General features: G+C 41.6%; 2 protein-coding genes across 2 annotated transcripts; one reads left to right on the top strand and one right to left on the bottom strand.

Moving 5' to 3' along the window:
- The first annotated feature begins 8474 nt into the window (after positions 1-8474).
- tmco4 (transmembrane and coiled-coil domains 4) lies at positions 8475-15224 on the top strand. Its single transcript, XM_028410843.1, has 13 exons — positions 8475-8563; positions 9042-9195; positions 9745-9947; positions 10031-10160; positions 10388-10485; positions 10660-10803; positions 10896-11015; positions 11476-11640; positions 11799-11935; positions 12112-12196; positions 12567-12684; positions 12797-12914; positions 13778-15224. The coding sequence occupies exons 1-13, from the start codon at positions 8521-8523 to the stop codon at positions 14264-14266; spliced, it is 2004 nt and encodes a 667-aa protein (XP_028266644.1). The 5' UTR covers positions 8475-8520; the 3' UTR covers positions 14267-15224.
- On the bottom strand, positions 14978-19159 carry htr6 (5-hydroxytryptamine (serotonin) receptor 6). Its single transcript, XM_028410844.1, has 3 exons — positions 18245-19159; positions 16911-17045; positions 14978-15334 (listed from the first exon to the last, which is right to left on the bottom strand). The coding sequence occupies exons 1-3, from the start codon at positions 19157-19159 to the stop codon at positions 14978-14980; spliced, it is 1407 nt and encodes a 468-aa protein (XP_028266645.1).
- Positions 19160-19329: the final 170 nt, after the last annotated feature.

The following is a 19329-nucleotide window of genomic DNA, read 5'->3' as shown; positions in this document are numbered from 1 at the left end:
GCTGATTTTGTATTTTTTAGATATTTTAGCAAGGTGAAGTGTCTCCTCTTAGGGAGGAGTGGGGATTGACAACCCTGCTATACCACTGAGCCACTGCTGCCCCAGATTAAAGGTTATTAGTGTCATGTGAGGTTTATAGACTAAATACAAAGTATAGTATTAACAATGGTGATTTAGAAGTAGAAAAAATACTTCCTTTAAATGCCCACTGTGCATTGTGACACACAAAATGTTGTTTTGTGTGTCACAATGAAACAGGTGATCAAGTGATCCTTTATTTTGAAGGTGAGGTTTCTTGAATTTCCTTCTGGATGCTTGTGGTCGACACATCTCCCTGTCTGCTCTCACTCCTGCTTTCTCTCACTTTAGTGATCACTTTGGATGCTGAACCTATTTACTATTTATGAGTTACTCTCCCCAGTAACTCATAAATAGTAAATAGGTGCCAGGTGCCAACACTTTGAATCTGGACCAGAATTAGCTTTAAGTCTTCAGGTTACGCTTTTAGGAGGGATTAAACATGGGGAACCCTCACATAACATCTAAGATGATGTTGTGTCTACAACAAACTCTTTATATGCATATGCTGCTGAGTTCAGTTCAGAGAGTTAAAGAAATGTTTTTACTTTTGCCGTCAACATTTTAAGATAAGCCCCAAAACGATTTCAGCTATCTAGTAGGAAACTGCTGGTTCACAAAAAAATGGACTTTCAGCATTTAACCACTGGGCATGAATCTTTGAAATTGTAGTCCCAGAGCAGAAAAAGGTAAACATAATACTGGTGTTTGTGTGTGTGTGTGTGTGTGACCAATCGTGCCATTCAACAACCCATTCAAAGTAAAGCAACGTTTAGCAAGAAAGTGGACAATAAAGTCACATAAGGACCTATTGGATGATTCAGCATGGAAACTATTAATACTGGTGTGTACACTGTGTGTGTGTGTGTGTGTGTGTGTGTGCGTGGGAGACACAAACAAAGCCGGACTGTAGGAGGGAAAACAAGATGGAAGAGGATGTAAGAATTCAAGTGGGACCACACAAAGGTCCAGATTCCTCTGTGACGCATCATGTCCAAATGCTTGTATTATTCCAGCGAGACGCTGACAATAAACACGCCCCTCCTCAATACACACACCTAGTAACTAAACACAGTGCATCGATAGCTTTCAGTGACCTGTATATTGCAACTGAACCCAGTCATGTGTATAAAAAAGCTATTTGTAATGAGCTGCAGATAGGAGACAAGTCCAAGCACCTAATTATACTTCAGTCTGTGTTTCTTCTGTTTTAAGCCAGTTATGACTGTGGTCAGTGAGTGAAAATCTTTGCTCCCTGCTGTATCAACATCCATTCACACCCCACTGCTACTGTGACATGCCACATTAATTTTGTGGTTTTTATACCTCCCCCTCCAAGCCCAAACAAGTTCTCACATGCACGGCCACGGCACCCGACACCCTCAATCACTTTTTCTAAGGATGGGAGTTCTTTTTCTCTGTGTGTGTGTGTGTTCAAGCCAGCCAGCAAACTGTAAATCAGGAATAGTCCTCCCCCCACCCAGGAACAATTTGGCACTGGTGTATGTGTGAAACCAGTAAATAGGAGAGAACATGCATGTGCACAGAGCATGTATGTCTGAATGAGGACATGCACTCATGGGAACATCATATTTCAACATGTCAAGTGCTGTATTGCGTGCAATGGGCTGCAGCTCATGTCTCCACAGACAGGGCCACTTGTTTCCACCCAGCACAGCCTCACGTCAGCGCGCTGTCTCCTCTGTCACAATCATTATGTCAGATTTTGCAACCTGAGCATTGATCTGTTTCTGCTCCGTTTTACATACCACCTGACAACTATAAGTCTTTTTAAAAGGGGAAAAAGTGCAACAGCACAGTGAAACTGACCCTCGGCCTCAAGCAGCTGAGGGAAAGGGAGGAACGGGAGGAGAGGTGAAAACAGTGAGATGTCATCGGAGTAATGGAAGAGTTTACGACATTTTGTTCATCACAACATTCAGTGCCTGATTAAAAAAAGGCAGCACATCATTTGCGAGTGGATTGAAATACACTACAAGCTGTCTTTTATATGGACTCTTGTAACTTTGGATCATAATACTAGCCCAGTTGTAAAACTTTGGCTGCAGAAAATTTGGGCTTCACATTGGAATGCCACTGTTGGTGGTTGTGTGAATTCCACAGATCTATATTTGCCAGTGTTTTCCTTTTCTGCCAGTCTATGGAATTGAGGTTTGGTTTACAGCAACTTGTGGTTTCCGTGCAGGTTTGAGAAAGAAAGGCCGACGTGTTGCCTCCCTGTCGGTGAGAGAAACTTCATCATGAAGATATAAAACATGCACAAGAAGCAGAGAGATGAAAGACTGATTGTGAAGAGAGGGATTAGGGAGAGGAGTGAGGGTACTGCTGGCAGGAGAGTAAAGTAAAGCAGGTCCAAAGGATTCTGGGTAAGAGCCAGTCATATACCAAAAAAAGCAGAAATTACATTTGGCCTTTCAGACAAGTCAAATGCACTGTAGAGTAGAGAATGCTCTTTGCACCCTGCGTGGTTGATTTTGACATGGCACATAAATAACAGCCATTAAACTAAAAATACAGACACGGAAGGGACTTCCCATCACTGGGATGTACAGAAGACCAGAAGTGCGCCAAGTACCCACAGCCTTCCTGAACAACACAACGCCTCCGGTCCTGCGTCAGTGGTACTTTCCTGTCTCCACTGCTCAGCATCCTGTATATGTCCAGGGTATGTCTTGTCTTTTAAACTATTTGAGGATAATTCCTAACATTTAGTTCATGTTTGTTTTGCCTGGTAGTGAGTGTTTACAAGGGTGAGTAATACATTTGTAGCCATAAGGTTTTTGGCACATTTTAGGTAAATAGTCTTTAATTGAAAACTACATGTTAGAGATGAGGGCAGTTATGCATTGCTCAATTTTAAGAACGTATCCTCAGTGTTACATGAGGACATGGTACTGGTAGGATGCTCCTTCATACACCACATAGAAAATCATTGATTGGATAAAATAATGTTGATTTCTTAGCATTAAGCTCCCAGATGAAACTGTTGCTCTGTTGCTCTTGCGTTCCAAGAATCCACTACTTGACAGCATCCAAGGGATTGCTCTAACTTTGCTTTTTCTAAACAAACATGACAAGTTACATTAAACACGAGCGAACATCCTGTGCAGGGCAAGAACAGATCTTCACTGAATAAATCATCAGGTTGTAATTTCAGTTTATACAGAGGCTCCCATGCCTGTTCACTATCTAATAAGAGTAAAACTGTAGAGCTGGTAAGGACATCTGTTTTGCAATAATCGACAGCCAGTGTGTCTCCACACTAGTGAAGCCAACACCCACTGCAAGTTTCCACAGTAAAATGTCACAGGCCGCCTCTGGTTCTGCCAATTTGGGTCGACTGAGGTTCCCTCTATAGCTGGCTCAGCTCCTCTTAAGAGGCCGGCTCAGACATTGGCCCTATTGTGCTGAGGGCTGGGAGTGGGACTTTTATTTATACATAGAGGATAAATGCACTCATCTTTTTTGGCCCAGTGTTCAGAAATGTGTATTCTCATGGCTGCCTAATGCAAAGATTTGACTGCATAGTACACAGGCAGGTGATTTATGAAGGAGCTGAGTGAAAGCATTTTATGGGTATTTTAAACAGCACAGTGGGGTTTGACTTTACCCCTAATAAGCCTGAAGTCCTCTGGAATTATACTATGGTTCCAAAACATCAGAATGGAGCTACACATTCTGCTCTGTTGACTATAGTTCAGCATTCACAGCTTTAGTTTGCCCTGTGTGCTCTCTTGTACTATAAGAAATAAAGGCCCTCCATCCACTAGCACAAACTGCCCAAAGAAAGCTCGCCATAAACCTGAGAAATAATCCCACTTATTCAGAAACCACATGAGAAAGGTCAGTGGCAGTGACTCATCGATGTCAGAGATCTCTGTGCTCTGCCTGCACTCAAGCACCCTGTGGGAAGGAAGATGGTCGGCCACGGAGGCTGGATGTAACAAGCATTTCTCACACACACACACACACACAGACACAGACACAGTCCAGTACTGTGTTGAAATGTGTTTATGTCTGCATTCTCATCACAATGGCTCTAATAAATCATATCCTTTCCTTCCTGCTCGGTTTCTCCTCATATTTCTAATCATTCTTTTCATTCTTCCTCTAATCATCCCTCTCCCCAACTGTTTCTAATATTGCAGGCTTTTTCGCTGTCTTCCTTTAAGCTTGCTCTCCAAAGCGTTTTGGCTGCAGCAGAGAGCAGCTGGATTCTCCATTCTCTCCTCCCTTTTGTGATTCCTCGCCCTTTTATTGCTCCTCACCCCTAGCACGTTCTCCTCTGCAGTCACAGCTGCCTTCCACCCTTAGTAACCCTCCTGTATACAATACAAACACAAGCCCTCACATGCACCCTGACAGAGGCGCACACTCGCACTGCGAGGCAGAAATGCACACACAGGGCCGATACCTACACGCACAAAGGGTAGCTGAAGTCACTTTTGTGGTATGTCTGCGGGTTTAAAGGAGCAGGGATGTGTTATAATTACAAGTGCATCTGCAATGGAATCTGTTAGGGCAGGTCGAGTAAAGTTAGGACCTTGCGACCTATCAAAGGTATCTGCGAGGTTAACCTCTACGTCTCCTGTGTCAGCCAGCTCTAAAGAAAAAGAAAGTGTTCACAAAGGCTGATATATTGTTCCAAACGTGGAGCAGACGTATCAGGTCAGGAACAAACAAGGAGGTTGAAAGTCCCTGTTTTTCTCAAACACCATACCAGGTGTGAGGAACAGCCCACACTCCTCTAACGACAGAAAGATGACAACCTTGCTGTCCCGCCCATCCTGTCTGTTAACACACTCACCTGTCAGCCACATCCGCAGCCTCCCCACTTATGTTTGCACCTTTCACTTAGAGGCACACACACACACTCCAACTTTCAGTCATTCTCTGTCATCTATATCCCACTTCCTGCTCTCTTTTTTTTGTTACCACCACTCCAAAGTGTCCTGCAGGTCATACAGTCCACACTGCCTGGGTTTCACTCAGCTCCCCTCCTGTTGAATGTCAAGGTGACAGAAAGGAGAAGAAGCCTGACATTGTCTGTTAGTGATATGGTATCGTGGGGAGACGGAAGGGGGAGTGTTGTGTTTGAACTTGTCTGGCTTGTGCTCTGCCTGTCGGCCTGTCTGTTTTTCAATGAGTAATCCATTGTAAGACTGAACACACACACACACACAGCTCACTTACAAGAGGGAAAGGAGAGTTTTAGCTCAGGGCTGATCGATGTGTGATGGGCAGACATGAAAGCTACTGGTAGGAGTTTGTCTTCTGCTGATTTAAAAATATCTGAAGCTTCTGAGGCTCGAAAAATGTTGCAGTGAAAAATGTAAAAAGAAAAAAAAAAGTCCAGATTAGTTGCTCTTCTCTCTTTTATCTGAAAATCAGAATAATTTTGGGACTGATCACCAGGAAAAAGTGTTCACGGTCCCTAGAGGATAGACCAAACTTTAGGGATTCTCTCATGATTCTATAGTGCCAACATAAGGCTGTGAGTGGAAATTCTAGATATTAAACCTTGAACAGGATAATAATATATTTATTGTTAAAATAAATAGATACATAAATAAATCATTAATAGAAATTCTAATAAAATGAATAAAAAAACTAGCCATTGGCAGCATAATGATATAGGCAGATACTCTGACATCTGCAACTTTCCAAAAGCAGCTAAACAATTTTGGCCCTTAATAAAAATGTAAAAAATTCAATACTGTGTCCCTAATTACAGGCAAAAAAAATCCGATAGAAAGAAAATATAATTTTATTGTGAAGACATCCTCTCACTGACTGATGTGATATCCTTCCTTTTGTAATATTAACTGCATTATTATTCAGTGTGTGTATCAATAAGTTACAATGAAAAAACGTAAAAATTATTCTATTAAATATTTTTCTTTTTTTAAACTGATAAAAACTGAACAATATATCCCAGTTAAGGGACATGAAATGGCAGCAAGCTATAAATAATATTCCAATATAATCCATTCACACCACATTAGTATGCTGGGAGAGACAGGGCTTCAGCAGATGATCTTTAGGAGACAAAAGGATCTTTATGTCATTTTGCGACATCACAAAGTCGTCGATTATTTAGTGTGAACATTTCTCCATAACAACAAAGTATGCATCTGTGAAGCTATTCAAAGCATCAAGCTGGAAAATTATCTTTAACTGATTTTGTTAGTGGGAGTATTACTCTAAAAGTATGATGAGGTGAAGAGAGAGCATGCAGTGCACACATGGCAACAGTGATTTTTAAATATCACAGTAATTTGTAGAATTTGTCTGTGATTAGATGTTTTCAAATAAAAATGTGAGGTATTTTTCTTATTATTATTGTTTTCAGTAGCAAGTATTGTTACAGAATTCAGCATTAACACGTATTGGTTTGTTAAAGTTGAAAGATCTGTAAAAACTGAAGCCAGAGCAGAAATGATCTGAGCAGAATGTCTGCTCTGTTTCTCAGGTGTGCAAATACATTGGCTGATTTTTATGCAGGATACAGCAGCATTTCATTGGGTTTCATGAGTTCACCATATATTATTTTTTCCATCACTGCTTTTCAACGCTCAAGGTTTTTTGTTTTTTTTCGCCCTGAGTCAGACTCTGGGCTTTGATTGTTCCTGATTACAAGTCAAGGCAAGCTAAAAAGGTCAAGCCTGTAAAAGAAGCGCCTGTGGGGGTCTAATATTATCAGTGGTTATTGTATACATCGCTCCATATTAATTATCATTTATGCCATTCAAGGGAGCGATTCCAAATAAAGACACACCATTGTGTATCATTTTGTAATCAGGCTGTGGGTGTGTGATATATAAAGCCTTGTTTATGATACACGGGAGGCTGTTCAGTGGGCAGTATAAACAGGATGCCTCTCAGAGACAGCTCACACAGATTTGAAGATTCCTCTGTGACAAGGCCAGGATATTATTTTGACAAAGTATCCACATTGTACTAACTGTTCCTCTGCACGAAGTGCTGGAAGCTCTGCACACTTTTCCGGTGTTTGCCCCGTCATTTTTAAACTGGAAAGCACGAAATGGGGTGAGAGCTAGAGATCGTATAGAGAATTTGAGCTGATGAAGCAGACGGGATGGGAGAGGAACAGTCCAAGAGAGAGAGAGAATAGGAAATTATTATTTACTCTTATTCAAAGAATCACTAAGGTTAACTTGTAACATTTCATTCCAGCATTTTTTTTTATTACCTCCCTTCATCTCAGAGGGACACATACTTCCTGTTCGAGCACATTTACCTGACATCTGAAGAGTGTTTTAAACAATGCATGATACAACAAGCTTTTAAGCACGCTATTAAAATGTATCTTCTGACATTTTGAATAAATGAGCTGGCTGACATGCATAATGTGTTACTAATAAAGCAGCATTAATTAATTTCAAAACTGAGCCCACATCTCTCTGTTGTTCATTTATTTAGGAAAACAAGGTGGTAGAAGCAGCAGCTCCATCACTAACATTTTACTCTAACATTAGCACTGCACCTACTATACAATCCTATAGAGCAGTGGCCTTGTGTATCTTGCTTTTCCTCTTCTTGCTTGTGACTGTGACACCTTTTAAATCCATTTATTAAACGCACAGCACTGAATAATGTGGTTCTCTGAAATCATCTGATCATCCAATCAGATGATTTCAGCGTGCTTCTTTCACAGTGTCCTTGAGTGAAGCATTTTAATCCACCATGGTTGTCAGGCAACACTCCTTTTGATACAGAGGAGCATTTTCCTGTGAATGGATCGATAGATGGATGCTGAAACAAGTTAGGTTATATTAAAAGCAAAATTTATCATGGGGAATATGATCAATATGATGGATAATATTATTTGCACAACAGAGCCTTGGAGAACCAAAACACAAAGATAATGTGTGGCCAGAAAATGAATGTTACACTCACACCTACTGGCCATTGTACGTAACACAAGTTCTGTCTGATTCCTTTGATTTCTTTGTATGAAACTGGATTAGCTGCTTTGGGCTGGATGGCACATGACAACCCTAAAATAATATAAATATTTGGTATTTACTAATTGTAAGCCTGGTGACTAAGTAAATGCGTGAGTTGTGAACAAACCTCTGCCCTGTGCCGAGCGTACGTGGAAGTTACGTCACTTCAAAGTTGCAAACGAAGGATGCCTTCACGTACACCAGAGACCTCAGGAAAATATTTTTTCCCGAGGTCTCTGGTGTTGTGAAGGCATAATTCGTATATTTTATCTTTTAAAAATATGATGTATTTTCTAACATACTCGTCAGTAAGCTACAGTTTTACAGTGGCATTTTTAGTTTCGCAAATATTTAATATTTTCATGAGTGGAATAGAGGTGGCAATCTCGGAGCTCAGAGTGTACACCTGAACGCACCAAAAGTTCACTGTTCAGAATTGTGACATAAAGTCATGGAGGAAAAACAGAGGAGTCCAGGCAGCGATTTTACACCAGGTAGCACTCTGAACTTGTTTGTTATGTTCTCTAGTGTTTTAGTAAGTTCCTGAAGTGACGACGATGTTATCACTGTACCGTTAGCTAGTCAACCAGCAGAAACAGTACAGGCACCAACAAGCAGCTGTTTAGCAGCTAACACATTCACTGAGTTTGTTAGCTTAATTTGAGCAACTTTAGCAACTTTAGCAGTTAAAGTAAAACCTATGTGACCTATGTGAGAGACATTTAGCAGCCTGAATTCAGGTCAATGCATTGGAGTTAATTAGAGCCACAAAATTAGAAACAGTGTAACCTAATTTCAGCTCTGTGGCTGTAGAACGAAAGCGAATTGAAGTTGTTTTGCATTTTCTTGTACGACTTTAACCTGTGTATCATGACAAATGTGTGGTTTGTCTACGTCTAGGTTCTATTTTGTATCTCAATCAAAAGCCTTTAATAAAGTTAATCATTAAGCTTTGTCCATTTGTCACCCCAGACCCAGGGGGAGCAGGAGCAACACAGGATGTCCCAAGTGATCAAAGAAAAGACAAAATGATTATCAGCAGGCAGTTGACTGAACAGAGCCGGTTTGCCTATGCTGCACTGTGTGGTGTCTCCTTGGGCCAGTTGTTTACTGGTACTGTAAACAGGTGGGTGGGGGTTAATACTCTGTCTATGTTCATGATGTAAAACTTTCACTACATCTAAAGGATAAATCACAATAACCATATCATTGCATTATTTATAAAGATTTGAAAAAATGTCAATATTCATTTCACCTTTATTGATTTTTAACTTGAACAGCTTTAGCTCACTAAAATGCTTGCTCTCTATAAAAGCTACATTCAAGTACATTCCCATGATACACCAGCCTTAACAACACAAAACTTAACATTATACCACAAACTAAATGTGGTTTATTTGCTCTGGGTGGTGTTCACATTCTGTTGACCAGCATTAGGACTCACCTTTTCTCACTGGCTGGTAGAGCTCTTCCAACAAGATTTTGATCAGCAGTAGCAGCATACTGTCTGCTTCGTTTCCCAAATTGTGGCTGTTGGCCAGATGTCATGTTAATGTTATTATTGATCATATTGGTATATAATTTTGAAATATCACAGACTATTGTTAATCCACTAATGCACATCCCTTGTAATGGTGTGTGTTGAATGTATTGCTTTGCTTCTTCGACTTTTCAGTGTGTTCAGGCAGCAGTACCTGAAGGGCTTGGTCCGCTGGCTGGATCTGGATGAGTCGGTGATGCCTGTTATGGGGGCTTTCCTTTCAGGTCTGGGCTTTGAAGGCTCGGACACCTTTCTGTCCGTCCTACAGGCTGAACCACTGCTGGCTGCAGGGGCTACCCCCATCATACAGGATCTGGTGTCTTTTTCTGTTAAAGACGGTAAGAATCTTAAAAAATGGCCTTGGTGTAAATTCAGAGAATCCTGTTACTTTAAACATCAGTTTCATGTTTCATATACACAGGCCAGTATGATGCCAGAGCGAGAGTTCTTATCCGTCATGTCAGCTGTCTGCTTCGAGTATCTCCACAGCAGCTGGAGGAGTTTGAGGAAACACTGGGAGAGAGTCTGAGGGAAGCAGGAAAGGAGAGCGAGTAAGTTGGGTTGGAGATGGATGTATAGACAGAAGGCTACATGAGTGTTAAACACTTGTATTAACACAGTATAGTTAGCAGTTTATTTTGTTTATGTGGATCTAAAATTCTAACATGAAGATTTGCAATAAACAAGCAGGTTATTTATTTCAAAACTTCACCTTAAGCTGACCACAAGAATTATAAAAGTTTTATGATTCATTTGTTATACTATTATCTTCCATTAGGGAAGAGTCCTCCAGGCGGCAAAAGAAAGAAAGAGGGCGGAAGTTGAGGCGTTACCTCCTCATTGGACTGGCAACCGTGGGCGGAGGAACTGTGATTGGTGATACTTCCTGTTCAGTCCGGAAATTTAAAAAACATCTTGTGTCTTATGTGTAATAGAGATTACATCACAATTGCAGGCAGCTTTACACTGAGTATTCAGGTTTCACCACCTTACAGAAATTTGCACTGACCTACTTTTATATTCTGCACTGACTGTCACCATCTTTGCCAGGTGTAACAGGTGGGCTGGCAGCCCCTCTGGTGGCAGCAGGAGCCGGTGCTGTTCTTGGGGCTGGTGGTGCTGCTGCTCTGGGTTCAGCCACCGGCATCGCAATTATGGCCTCACTGTTTGGAGCAGCAGGGGCCGGATTGACGGGTTTGAGCCTCTTCAGAATTGTTGTTGTGTTAGCCAGATCATAAGGACCCTTTCATTTTCTCTCTGTGATATTTCATGCATCGTCTTTCCAGGCTACAAGATGAATAAGTGTGTTGGGGCGATAGAAGAATTTGAATTTCTGCCACTTAGTTCTGGAAAGCATCTTCACCTGACCATTGCAGTGACAGGTTGGCTCTGTAGTGGTAAATACAGTAAGTATAGCTTCTTCTTTCTTTCTCCCAACACCTCCATCTTCTATTATACTATTTACTGTATGTGTTTTTTAGGTATAATTCTAAAATTCAATATAAACTACAGTTTGAATAAAAGTTGGGACAGCAAAACAAAACTAATGCCAACACATCTGCTGTTCTTGTTAGGTTCAGTGTGAGGATAGGAGCTTATATTGTTGGAAAACCATAACAAACATAAACATAAAAAGATGTTGTAGATCTGAGTAAAAAAAGCATCACACTTTCTAAAATCAGCATAGTGTGTATCAGAGATTATGTAGATAAACCACTCCCGTTTTTGCTTTTACATAAAACAATGCAGCTCTCTACAACTGCTAAAATGCACACTAGTACCCCCTTCACAATTGCTAAAAAACACTTCACACCCGAGTGCTGCTGAGCTGTTTCCTTACATAAACACACAACTGCTGTGTTACAGGCTCGTTCCAGGCCCCGTGGTGCAGCCTGGGTGAGTGTGGGGAGCAGTATTGCCTGGTGTGGGAGTCACGTTTTCTCAGGGATCTGGGCTCAGCTATGACCTCTTTGTTGGATGGACTGGTCAGCATGGTAGCTCAGGAAGCTCTCAAGTACACGGTGCTCTCAGGTAGGAGAGCAGGTGCAGGAATACTGTTTCTGTTTAGATACAGTGGTATTTGAGGGTGTGGGATGTGGGAACACTCATGCTCTATAGTTTTTTGTTGTTGTTGTCTTGATCCTTGCTTGGTAGTGCTTACGTGTATTGTGTATGATTTCACTGTTCAGGCATTGTGACTGCTCTGACGTGGCCTGCGTCTTTGCTGGCAGCAGCCAGCGTCATCGACAACCCCTGGTGTGTTTGTCTGAACCGCTCGGCTGAGGTGGGCAAACATCTGGCACAGGTGTTGAGAAGCAGACAGCAGGTATTGTATTACCTTTTCTAATTTTTCATCTCATTGACTCTGCAGAAGAAAAACTTTATTCATTCTTTAGATTAACTATGATGTTTTTGTTCTTTGCACTTAAATAGGGGTTTGTTAGAGAGAGCAATCTGTCTGACTTGACAATGAGGCTTGCTTACTTTTTTCTGTACTCATAGGGAAAGCGGCCTGTCAACCTCATAGGTTTCAGTCTTGGAGCCCGTGTTATCTACTACTGTCTACAGGAGCTTGCCAGTGATCAAGGTGTGAGATATTTTTAGGGTTGAAGCCCTGATGTGGTTAAAGTTTTTGGCCTAGTAGGCTCAAAAAAAAAACATACTAACATGTCATTTTGTCAGCATCCTAAATATTATTATTCTTCTCTCAGAGCTGTCCCAAGATCAGCCTCTGCAATAGTTTAACCCGGCATTCCATTTCCAACCCAGATAGTGTAGATCAGTTCCTGGAGAAATATCTCAGGATTTTTGTAGAGCTCATCTCCATACATCTACAAGGCCACAGACATATCAGTCACTACCCCTAATGAAGGAGAATAGAATTGGCATGATGAGAAATAATCAACAGTATGCATATTTGTCTTTACATTTCACTTTTTTTATGTTCATATCCTCAGGTAGCGAAGGAGTAGTGGAGGACGTGGTCCTCCTGGGGGCCCCAGTGGATGGTTCTGAGAAGGCATGGGAGAGGATGACCAGGGTGGTGGCTGGGAAAATAGTTAATGGATACTGCAGGTAAATTTCTTTTTGTGTATATCCAACAATGTCTCCATTTTTTATGTATTTTGGATACATAAAATGTAAGATTTATGAATACACTCTGATTCTGGACTTATCCACACATCAGAGGGGACTGGCTCCTGGGGTACTTGTACAGAAGCTCAGCAGCACAGCTGTGTGTTGCAGGGTTACAGCCAATCAACATCCAGGATCAGCGCATAATCAATGTGGATCTTTCCTCTGTGGTATGTCAGAGCTTTTGTTTAAATTAGAGTATGACCAGGTTTGGGTTAGAAAGTTTGTGGTTTCTTTTAAGTGGGGTTGTATAAAGTAATTGTTTTGTCAGTCACTGCACTACCTACACTTGGTGGTTGGTATACACCTAATTTGCAGAAGCAGGCAGCAGTACCAACACAGAAAGAAGGAACACAGTGACTTGTTGTGGATGCTAAAGCAACGTCCACCTAAAAAAGAAGATATGGAATGATTACAAAAAATAGATAACTGAATGAAATGGTGTAATTTATTAGCACTTCAAAAGACAGTTGTATAGTTTAAATAAAGTTAAGAAAAAATAAGGCCTCTGCTGGTCTGTTCCAGGCCACAGTATCGCCACCTTTAAAATGAAGCTGATGCCACAATATGTATACTCATAATCATAGTTGTTTTGCTGAACCATTTAGAGGTTTCACATTTCACCAAACATTCAAAAGTTCCACATATAAGGTAAGGTAACAAATTGACATGTATTAATCACATATTTGAATCTGATGTCCACAGCTTGGGGTCAAATTGTAATGGCTCCATGCAGTGTCTCCTTTAGTGTGCAGCTTACCATACTAGTAAAATTATGGATAACTGTACTGTACTGTGTTCATATTCCCCAGTGCTGGTTTTCAGACTCTTACATTTAGAACTTTGAAAATGGACAACTAAAAAATACTTGACATTTCTGAAGCACCTTACATTAAACAGTATACCTGGTCATGTAACAAGAACAAAGTCTGTTGTACAAAAAGTAAATAAAAAAAAACAACCTTCTACATGAAAAATACACTGTATGAAGAAATACATATGAACCATTTTAAAGTATAATCCTGCTCTTCAGGTAAAAGGTCACTTGGACTACATGCGCCAAATGGACACCATCTTGGTAGCAGTAGGAGTTCCCACTAAAGAAGTCCCAGGAGCCTCCTTTGCTGTTCTCCAGCCATCAATTAAAAAGAGGACAGTGGATATCCCTGACCAACAAACTACACAAGAGCGACAAGTGACTGAGGCAGAAAACCCAGAGGGTGGAACTCATACAGAAGAAAGCAGAGACGGGAAGGAGGTGGCAGAGACAGGGGAGATTGGTGAAGGCTGGGACATCCCTGATATTTCAGACCTGCTGGACTCATTACATGATGCAGAATCAGACAGTCAAACAGCAATTCAGAAGAATTTCTCCCTCACTGCTGAGGAGAGTGCCTCTGGTAACGCCACAGAATCTGGTTATAATGCCCGGTATGATGTAAAGGACACTGACCTGGATAATGAACACATATCATGGAGCTGGGATGATACAAGCTGGACTGCAGAGCACTCAGACCAATGAAGTCGTCCAAGCTTGTAAAGAGCATGTTACAGGACCAGCTGCTTCCTTGCAAACTCTCATTTTTTTGTTTTTTTGCAAAGCTTTGTTGGAGAATATCCATTCCATTATCAGCACACTGACAAGTCAGAGAGACTGCACAATGCACACAATATGGCAGCTTCTAGTGAAAAGCCCCTGAAGGAACTGTGTAGAGATGTCTTAATTTAATAATAATTTAATAACACTTTTTAGAAACTGTAAATTTGGTCATAATTTATTTTCTGAACTTACTGTGAGATCAATATCCTGCAAATATGTGTATGTTTTGCAGGTTTTAGTGAATACTGCGTAACAGCTGTTCCTTCTGTCTCTCTGTTAGCTTGGTTGCTATGGATATTATCACAATAATTCGATTTCCATAAGGCTGCGGGCAAATCGCTGAATGTGTCTTTCTCAAGGCATTTCTTTTCAACAAATGTGACAAAATGTCTTCCTGGGAATTTGATTGTATGGTGGCACTGATAACTGGAAATAGTCTTATCCCTGATTTTACACTCATCTTAAACCGTAGCAGGAGTAGATGTTTTTTGTGACTATACATATTAGCTTTGAATTAGATTCCTTCTTACCTCACTGTTAGTTAATCTTCAATTAGTATGAGCCTCGGTACTTGTCATGAATCACTCTCCCACTTTAAACCCCACCATACCATAGCCTGCCTTATTTCCATAATCAATCCAGTGTGTCAACCTGATTAGGTAGAAGCAGTGGCAGCTCAATCCCAGCGTGCTCAGCATCCAGGAGGTTAACGGCATCTGTGGCGGTGGCAGGAGGGTGGGTGGGGTCAGAGGCCAGGGTGGAGGGGGGATTACTGGCGATGTTAGGCTCTCCTGAGTTGCGTAAAGAGAGGGAGAGAGCCGGCGAGGGTCTTCTGGGCGAGCGCGAGGAACAGCAGGGTAAAAGCTTCCCCAGAGCTCGTTTGAAGTCTCTCATGAAGAGCGGGTAGATGATGGGGTTCATTGTGCTGTTGCAGTAGCCCAACCAGGTAATGGCATCAAAGAGCGCGAGGGGGACGCACTCACACACTGCCTGGACGAAGATAGCAGTATTACAGCCATAGAACTTTATATACATTTACATGTATATATATGTATATACACACACACACGATGTTTAGACTGGTAGCTTTGTGTGCTTGTCAGATTTTTCAGGGAACTGGAACATTCCAGGCCTGAAAACACATACTTTTGTCCGACTCCATATACTTATATTGGACCTATGCATATGTGAACATGATATCCTGATTTGTCTAATATTTTTATTTATTCCTTTCCCAAAATGTATAGATGGATCAAATGTAATGTGAAGGTCTTATTTAAACCAGATATTTACACATATAAAGATTGCCAAGTTAAAGCTGTATGCAGTACCACTCAGTTTCAACTCCATCTCTCGCCTCACACAGTATCACTCCACCAACATGTTCATGGCCGTCACCTTGGCACATTTTTTTATCTCAGACATAAAAAAGAGGTTAAATATATTAAGAGGTTGGAATCACAAGTTGGAGCTGCACACAGCAGATGATGTGAAGGAGACTGCGATGATGGTACTGACGCAGTCGTGTGGGGTTTTAAATACATATTTTCTTGAATGGTAGGATGACAAATATAAATCCATGAAACAATTCAAACAGGATCAGAGCTGTTTTTCTTCTCTGCATTGAATCCTGAGATTTCCCCCTTAAATAAGGACTATTGCAGCTCAGGGAACATCACTACGGCAGAATTTTACATTTAAGAACACTGATCTTGGTCCCTACCACTATAGGTTTTGAGAGCATCAGTGAAGGAGGAGACAGCTGTTAGAGGAGAGCTTCCAATACTACCAAGATGAGATAGGGAGGCGGTGGGAATAGGACAGAAAGGGGGGGGGGTGCGTTTCACACACCACATTGAGTGCGAAAAGAAAGAAGAGCACAGACACAGTTGAGTCTCTGTGCTCTATGTTATGCAGGGGAGAAGCGAGAGGGCACAGATGGGAAATCAAAATGACTGGATCATTGAAAGCTTGAAAAACAGGACAAGTGTCATTACCAATTTAGATGAAGCTGTTTTTTGACAATCATTTACTCTCACAGAGGGTTTTCGTGGCCTTCCTTGTTTGTGCATTGAGTGTGTGTCTCCCATACAATCAGTCTAATCAAATCAAAATCAACAACTTAAACAAAATTAATTATAAATGGTATTTTGTTAGGTTGTTTTCTGGGATTTTGAAATGAGTCAGCCGCACGAAGCTGAAATGCCAATCTATTTCCTCGTTAGATAGCTTGGCAAGGCTGTGACGCCAAAGCTGGCCAATACAAAAATAGATCGGTATCCAAGTGTTTTTTCTCTCTCTCTTTCTTCCTTTTGCATTTATTTCACACTGATTTTCTGCTCGCCACACGTATAAAGCTGAGAAAAAAAATCTCTGAATCACTATGATATATAAGAGAGCAGAGCTGTGCCAAACAAAGAAGACTCAGGAAAATGTTCACATTGGAGAAATATACATGTGAAGGCACATAGAGCAGATTTTAGTGGTTTATCTTTTTCACCTCACACTAATACTTTCTTGACAACCATTCTCACAGATCACACGTGTGTGTGAGTCTCATACTGACCTGAGCCATGTTGGTAATGAAGAATGGGAGCCAAGCGCTGAAGAAAAGCCCCAGGAGGACTCCCAGTGTCAGACTGGCTTTCAGTGCCCTCCGACCCTGCCTGTGGGCCAGGCGACGCTCGCTGTTCACTGACAGCTGTGGACAACAGACAGAGGACAATGGAACATACGAAAAACATACACTGGTTCCTACATGTTTGAAGCTTGCTGCTGATGTTGAGATGTAGAGTGATGTGCTGCCTCTGTGTTTATTGATACTGAGGACCCTGATGGAAACTGGGTGTGCACCAACTCTGTACTTTTATTGTAAGTTTTACTTTCTACCATGTAATATAATTATTATTAACCATGTTGCCCTGTGACTGGGACCTTACATTTCCAAAACAGAACCTCCATAGGTGAATAATAGCATTTATAGTAAAGTATTTATCTAGCTCTATCTACAGTATAATGTCATTGCAAGCAGCGGCTTAGCTTAGCTTGACTTAGTACTATGACAAGCTCCTTAAACATTTTAGAATGCCTATTTAAAGTAATATTATATTTTATTTAATTAATTTAATTTTTTAATTTTTTTTAATTTTTAATTATTTACTTATTTTATTTTGTCGTAACAAAGAACACTTACTACTTTGCAGGGCGGCTGTTTAACATGCGAGATATCTGAGGAAGTTGTGTTCAGTATTTCAGCAAACCATCTGATGCATCAGGTAAGAATATTTATGCTAAAAATAATACAAACACCTTCAACTTAACAAACATGAAGTTAACATTAAATCCCCATTTTTGGGGAAAATGCATATCAAAGTGTAATAGTGGCACAAAGATGGTGCTGGAAAGATGAAGGTTGAAGGGGTTGTTAGAGGTTGATTAGAATTGAACTGACTGCCTAGTTTTGGTGTGTGTGTGGGGGTGCGTGGTTTAACTGTAAAGAATGTGACAGACTATGCGGCTGTGATGCTTTCAGACGGGGGCAGCACATATGACACACACTGTCCATTTTTCTCCCAAGGTTTCTGGGCAGCTTTAGCTTTAGCTTCTTTCCTATGTTGATCTTCTTTATACAAGCTACATGTGTTTTTACGTATATAAAAAAGGGAAATTCTAAAAGAGTGCCTGTGTTTAGATCTGAGCTATAAATATCAGCTGCAAATGATGATAAACTTGAATGGAGATAAGCGTGAGAATAGATCGGTAACTTTTCCACTCACAAAATATTTCTATTCTAAGGGTCCTGATACTAAATCAGCACCACTGAACTGATCTGTTTGGGCAGCCTTCAAACACTGACTATATATAAATACTGTATATAAATCTTCCCTGCTTTGTTCTTACCGGTACATTTTGTGACACTGGAGGCTCCGGGTGACTGCACTCATCTCCGTCTTGCTGAGCTTGAACTGCTGCGAGCCCAGGTGAAGGAGGCCGAGAAGGTTCTCCGAGGGAGGGATGTGGGTGAGGTGGGTGGCTCAGTGCTGCAACCCTCTTTGCCTGCCTCCGTGCTGCCAGAAGAATCCGGCAGTAGGTGAAGCAAATGGCGCTGGAGGGCAAAAAGAAGGTGAGCACGGATGCCACCAGGGCAAAGGGCAAGGTGACCCGCAGGCGGCACTGGAAAGAAAGGCCTCCTGATGGTGACAGCTGAAAGTAGGATTCTGGGTACAGTTTGTCAGAGTAGGAGCTGATGTTACTGACGCTGACTTCAGGGAGCAATGAGTGTCTACTCCCGTGGCCTAAGCTGTGCCATTTCATCTCTATAGGCAGGAAGGAGGCCAGCGCCGCCAACCCCCAAGCAGCTCCTACCAGGAGTAAGGCTCGAGGTGGGGTCATCCTCTGCTTGTAGCGTAGCGGCGAGATGATGAAGAGGTAACGGTCCAAGCTGATCACGCAGAGGTTGAGAATGGAGGCACTGCAGCACATGACGTCGAAGCAAAGCCAAACGGGGCAAAAGGAAGGCCACAACACCCATGCCCCGCACAGCACATTGAGCATGGCGGGGGGCATGACCACCAATGCTACCATGAGGTCAGACAAGAACAGAGACACCAGAAAGCAGTTTGAGGTGCAACGCAAAGAGCGATGGGCAAACACCAAAGCAATGAGCAACATGTTGCCACAGATTGTCATAAGGATGATGACAGTCAGCATAAAGGCCAACAACCACGGGCCGCTGCCAGTGATGTTCCAAGTGCTGGTGGAGGGAGAGGTGCTGTTGTAGCTTCCTATGGAGCCAGACAAGAGAGAGTCAGCCATGGTGTCGGCTGGCAACAATCAATAAATTAGCTCCTCTTCCAGCACCACTAAATGTTACAGACCAATTCTCTCTCTCAGCAAAAGCTCTCACATAAATAGGAGCCTCTGAGAAGCCATCCAACACTTCCCCGGTCAATGTTAACCAAACAGTTCTCCATGGATAAATATGT

This window comes from Parambassis ranga, chromosome 7 (genome assembly GCF_900634625.1).
Source record: "Parambassis ranga chromosome 7, fParRan2.1, whole genome shotgun sequence".
Classification (NCBI taxonomy): Eukaryota; Metazoa; Chordata; class Actinopteri; family Ambassidae; genus Parambassis; species Parambassis ranga.
Note: the sequence above shows the minus strand (reverse complement) of the source record. Positions and strands in the feature narration are given on the sequence as shown.

Bases quoted from the DNA above. Each gene is read 5' to 3' on its own strand.
- tmco4 (XM_028410843.1), top strand. From the start codon at position 8,521: ATGGAGGAAAAACAGAGGAGTCCAGGCAGCGATTTTACACCAG. The intron at 8,564-9,041 runs GTAGCACTCTGA...TTGTCACCCCAG, and splicing joins AGGCAGCGATTTTACACCAG to ACCCAGGGGGAGCAGGAGCA. The intron at 12,197-12,566 runs GTGTGAGATATT...TCATATCCTCAG, and splicing joins GGAGCTTGCCAGTGATCAAG to GTAGCGAAGGAGTAGTGGAG.
- htr6 (XM_028410844.1), bottom strand. From the start codon at position 19,159: ATGGCTGACTCTCTCTTGTCTGGCTCCATAGGAAGCTACAACAGCACC. The intron at 17,046-18,244 runs GTAAGAACAAAG...TGTTGTCCACAG, and splicing joins CAGTGTCACAAAATGTACCG to CTGTCAGTGAACAGCGAGCG. The intron at 15,335-16,910 runs GTCAGTATGAGA...ATCTTCGTCCAG, and splicing joins TCATTACCAACATGGCTCAG to GCAGTGTGTGAGTGCGTCCC.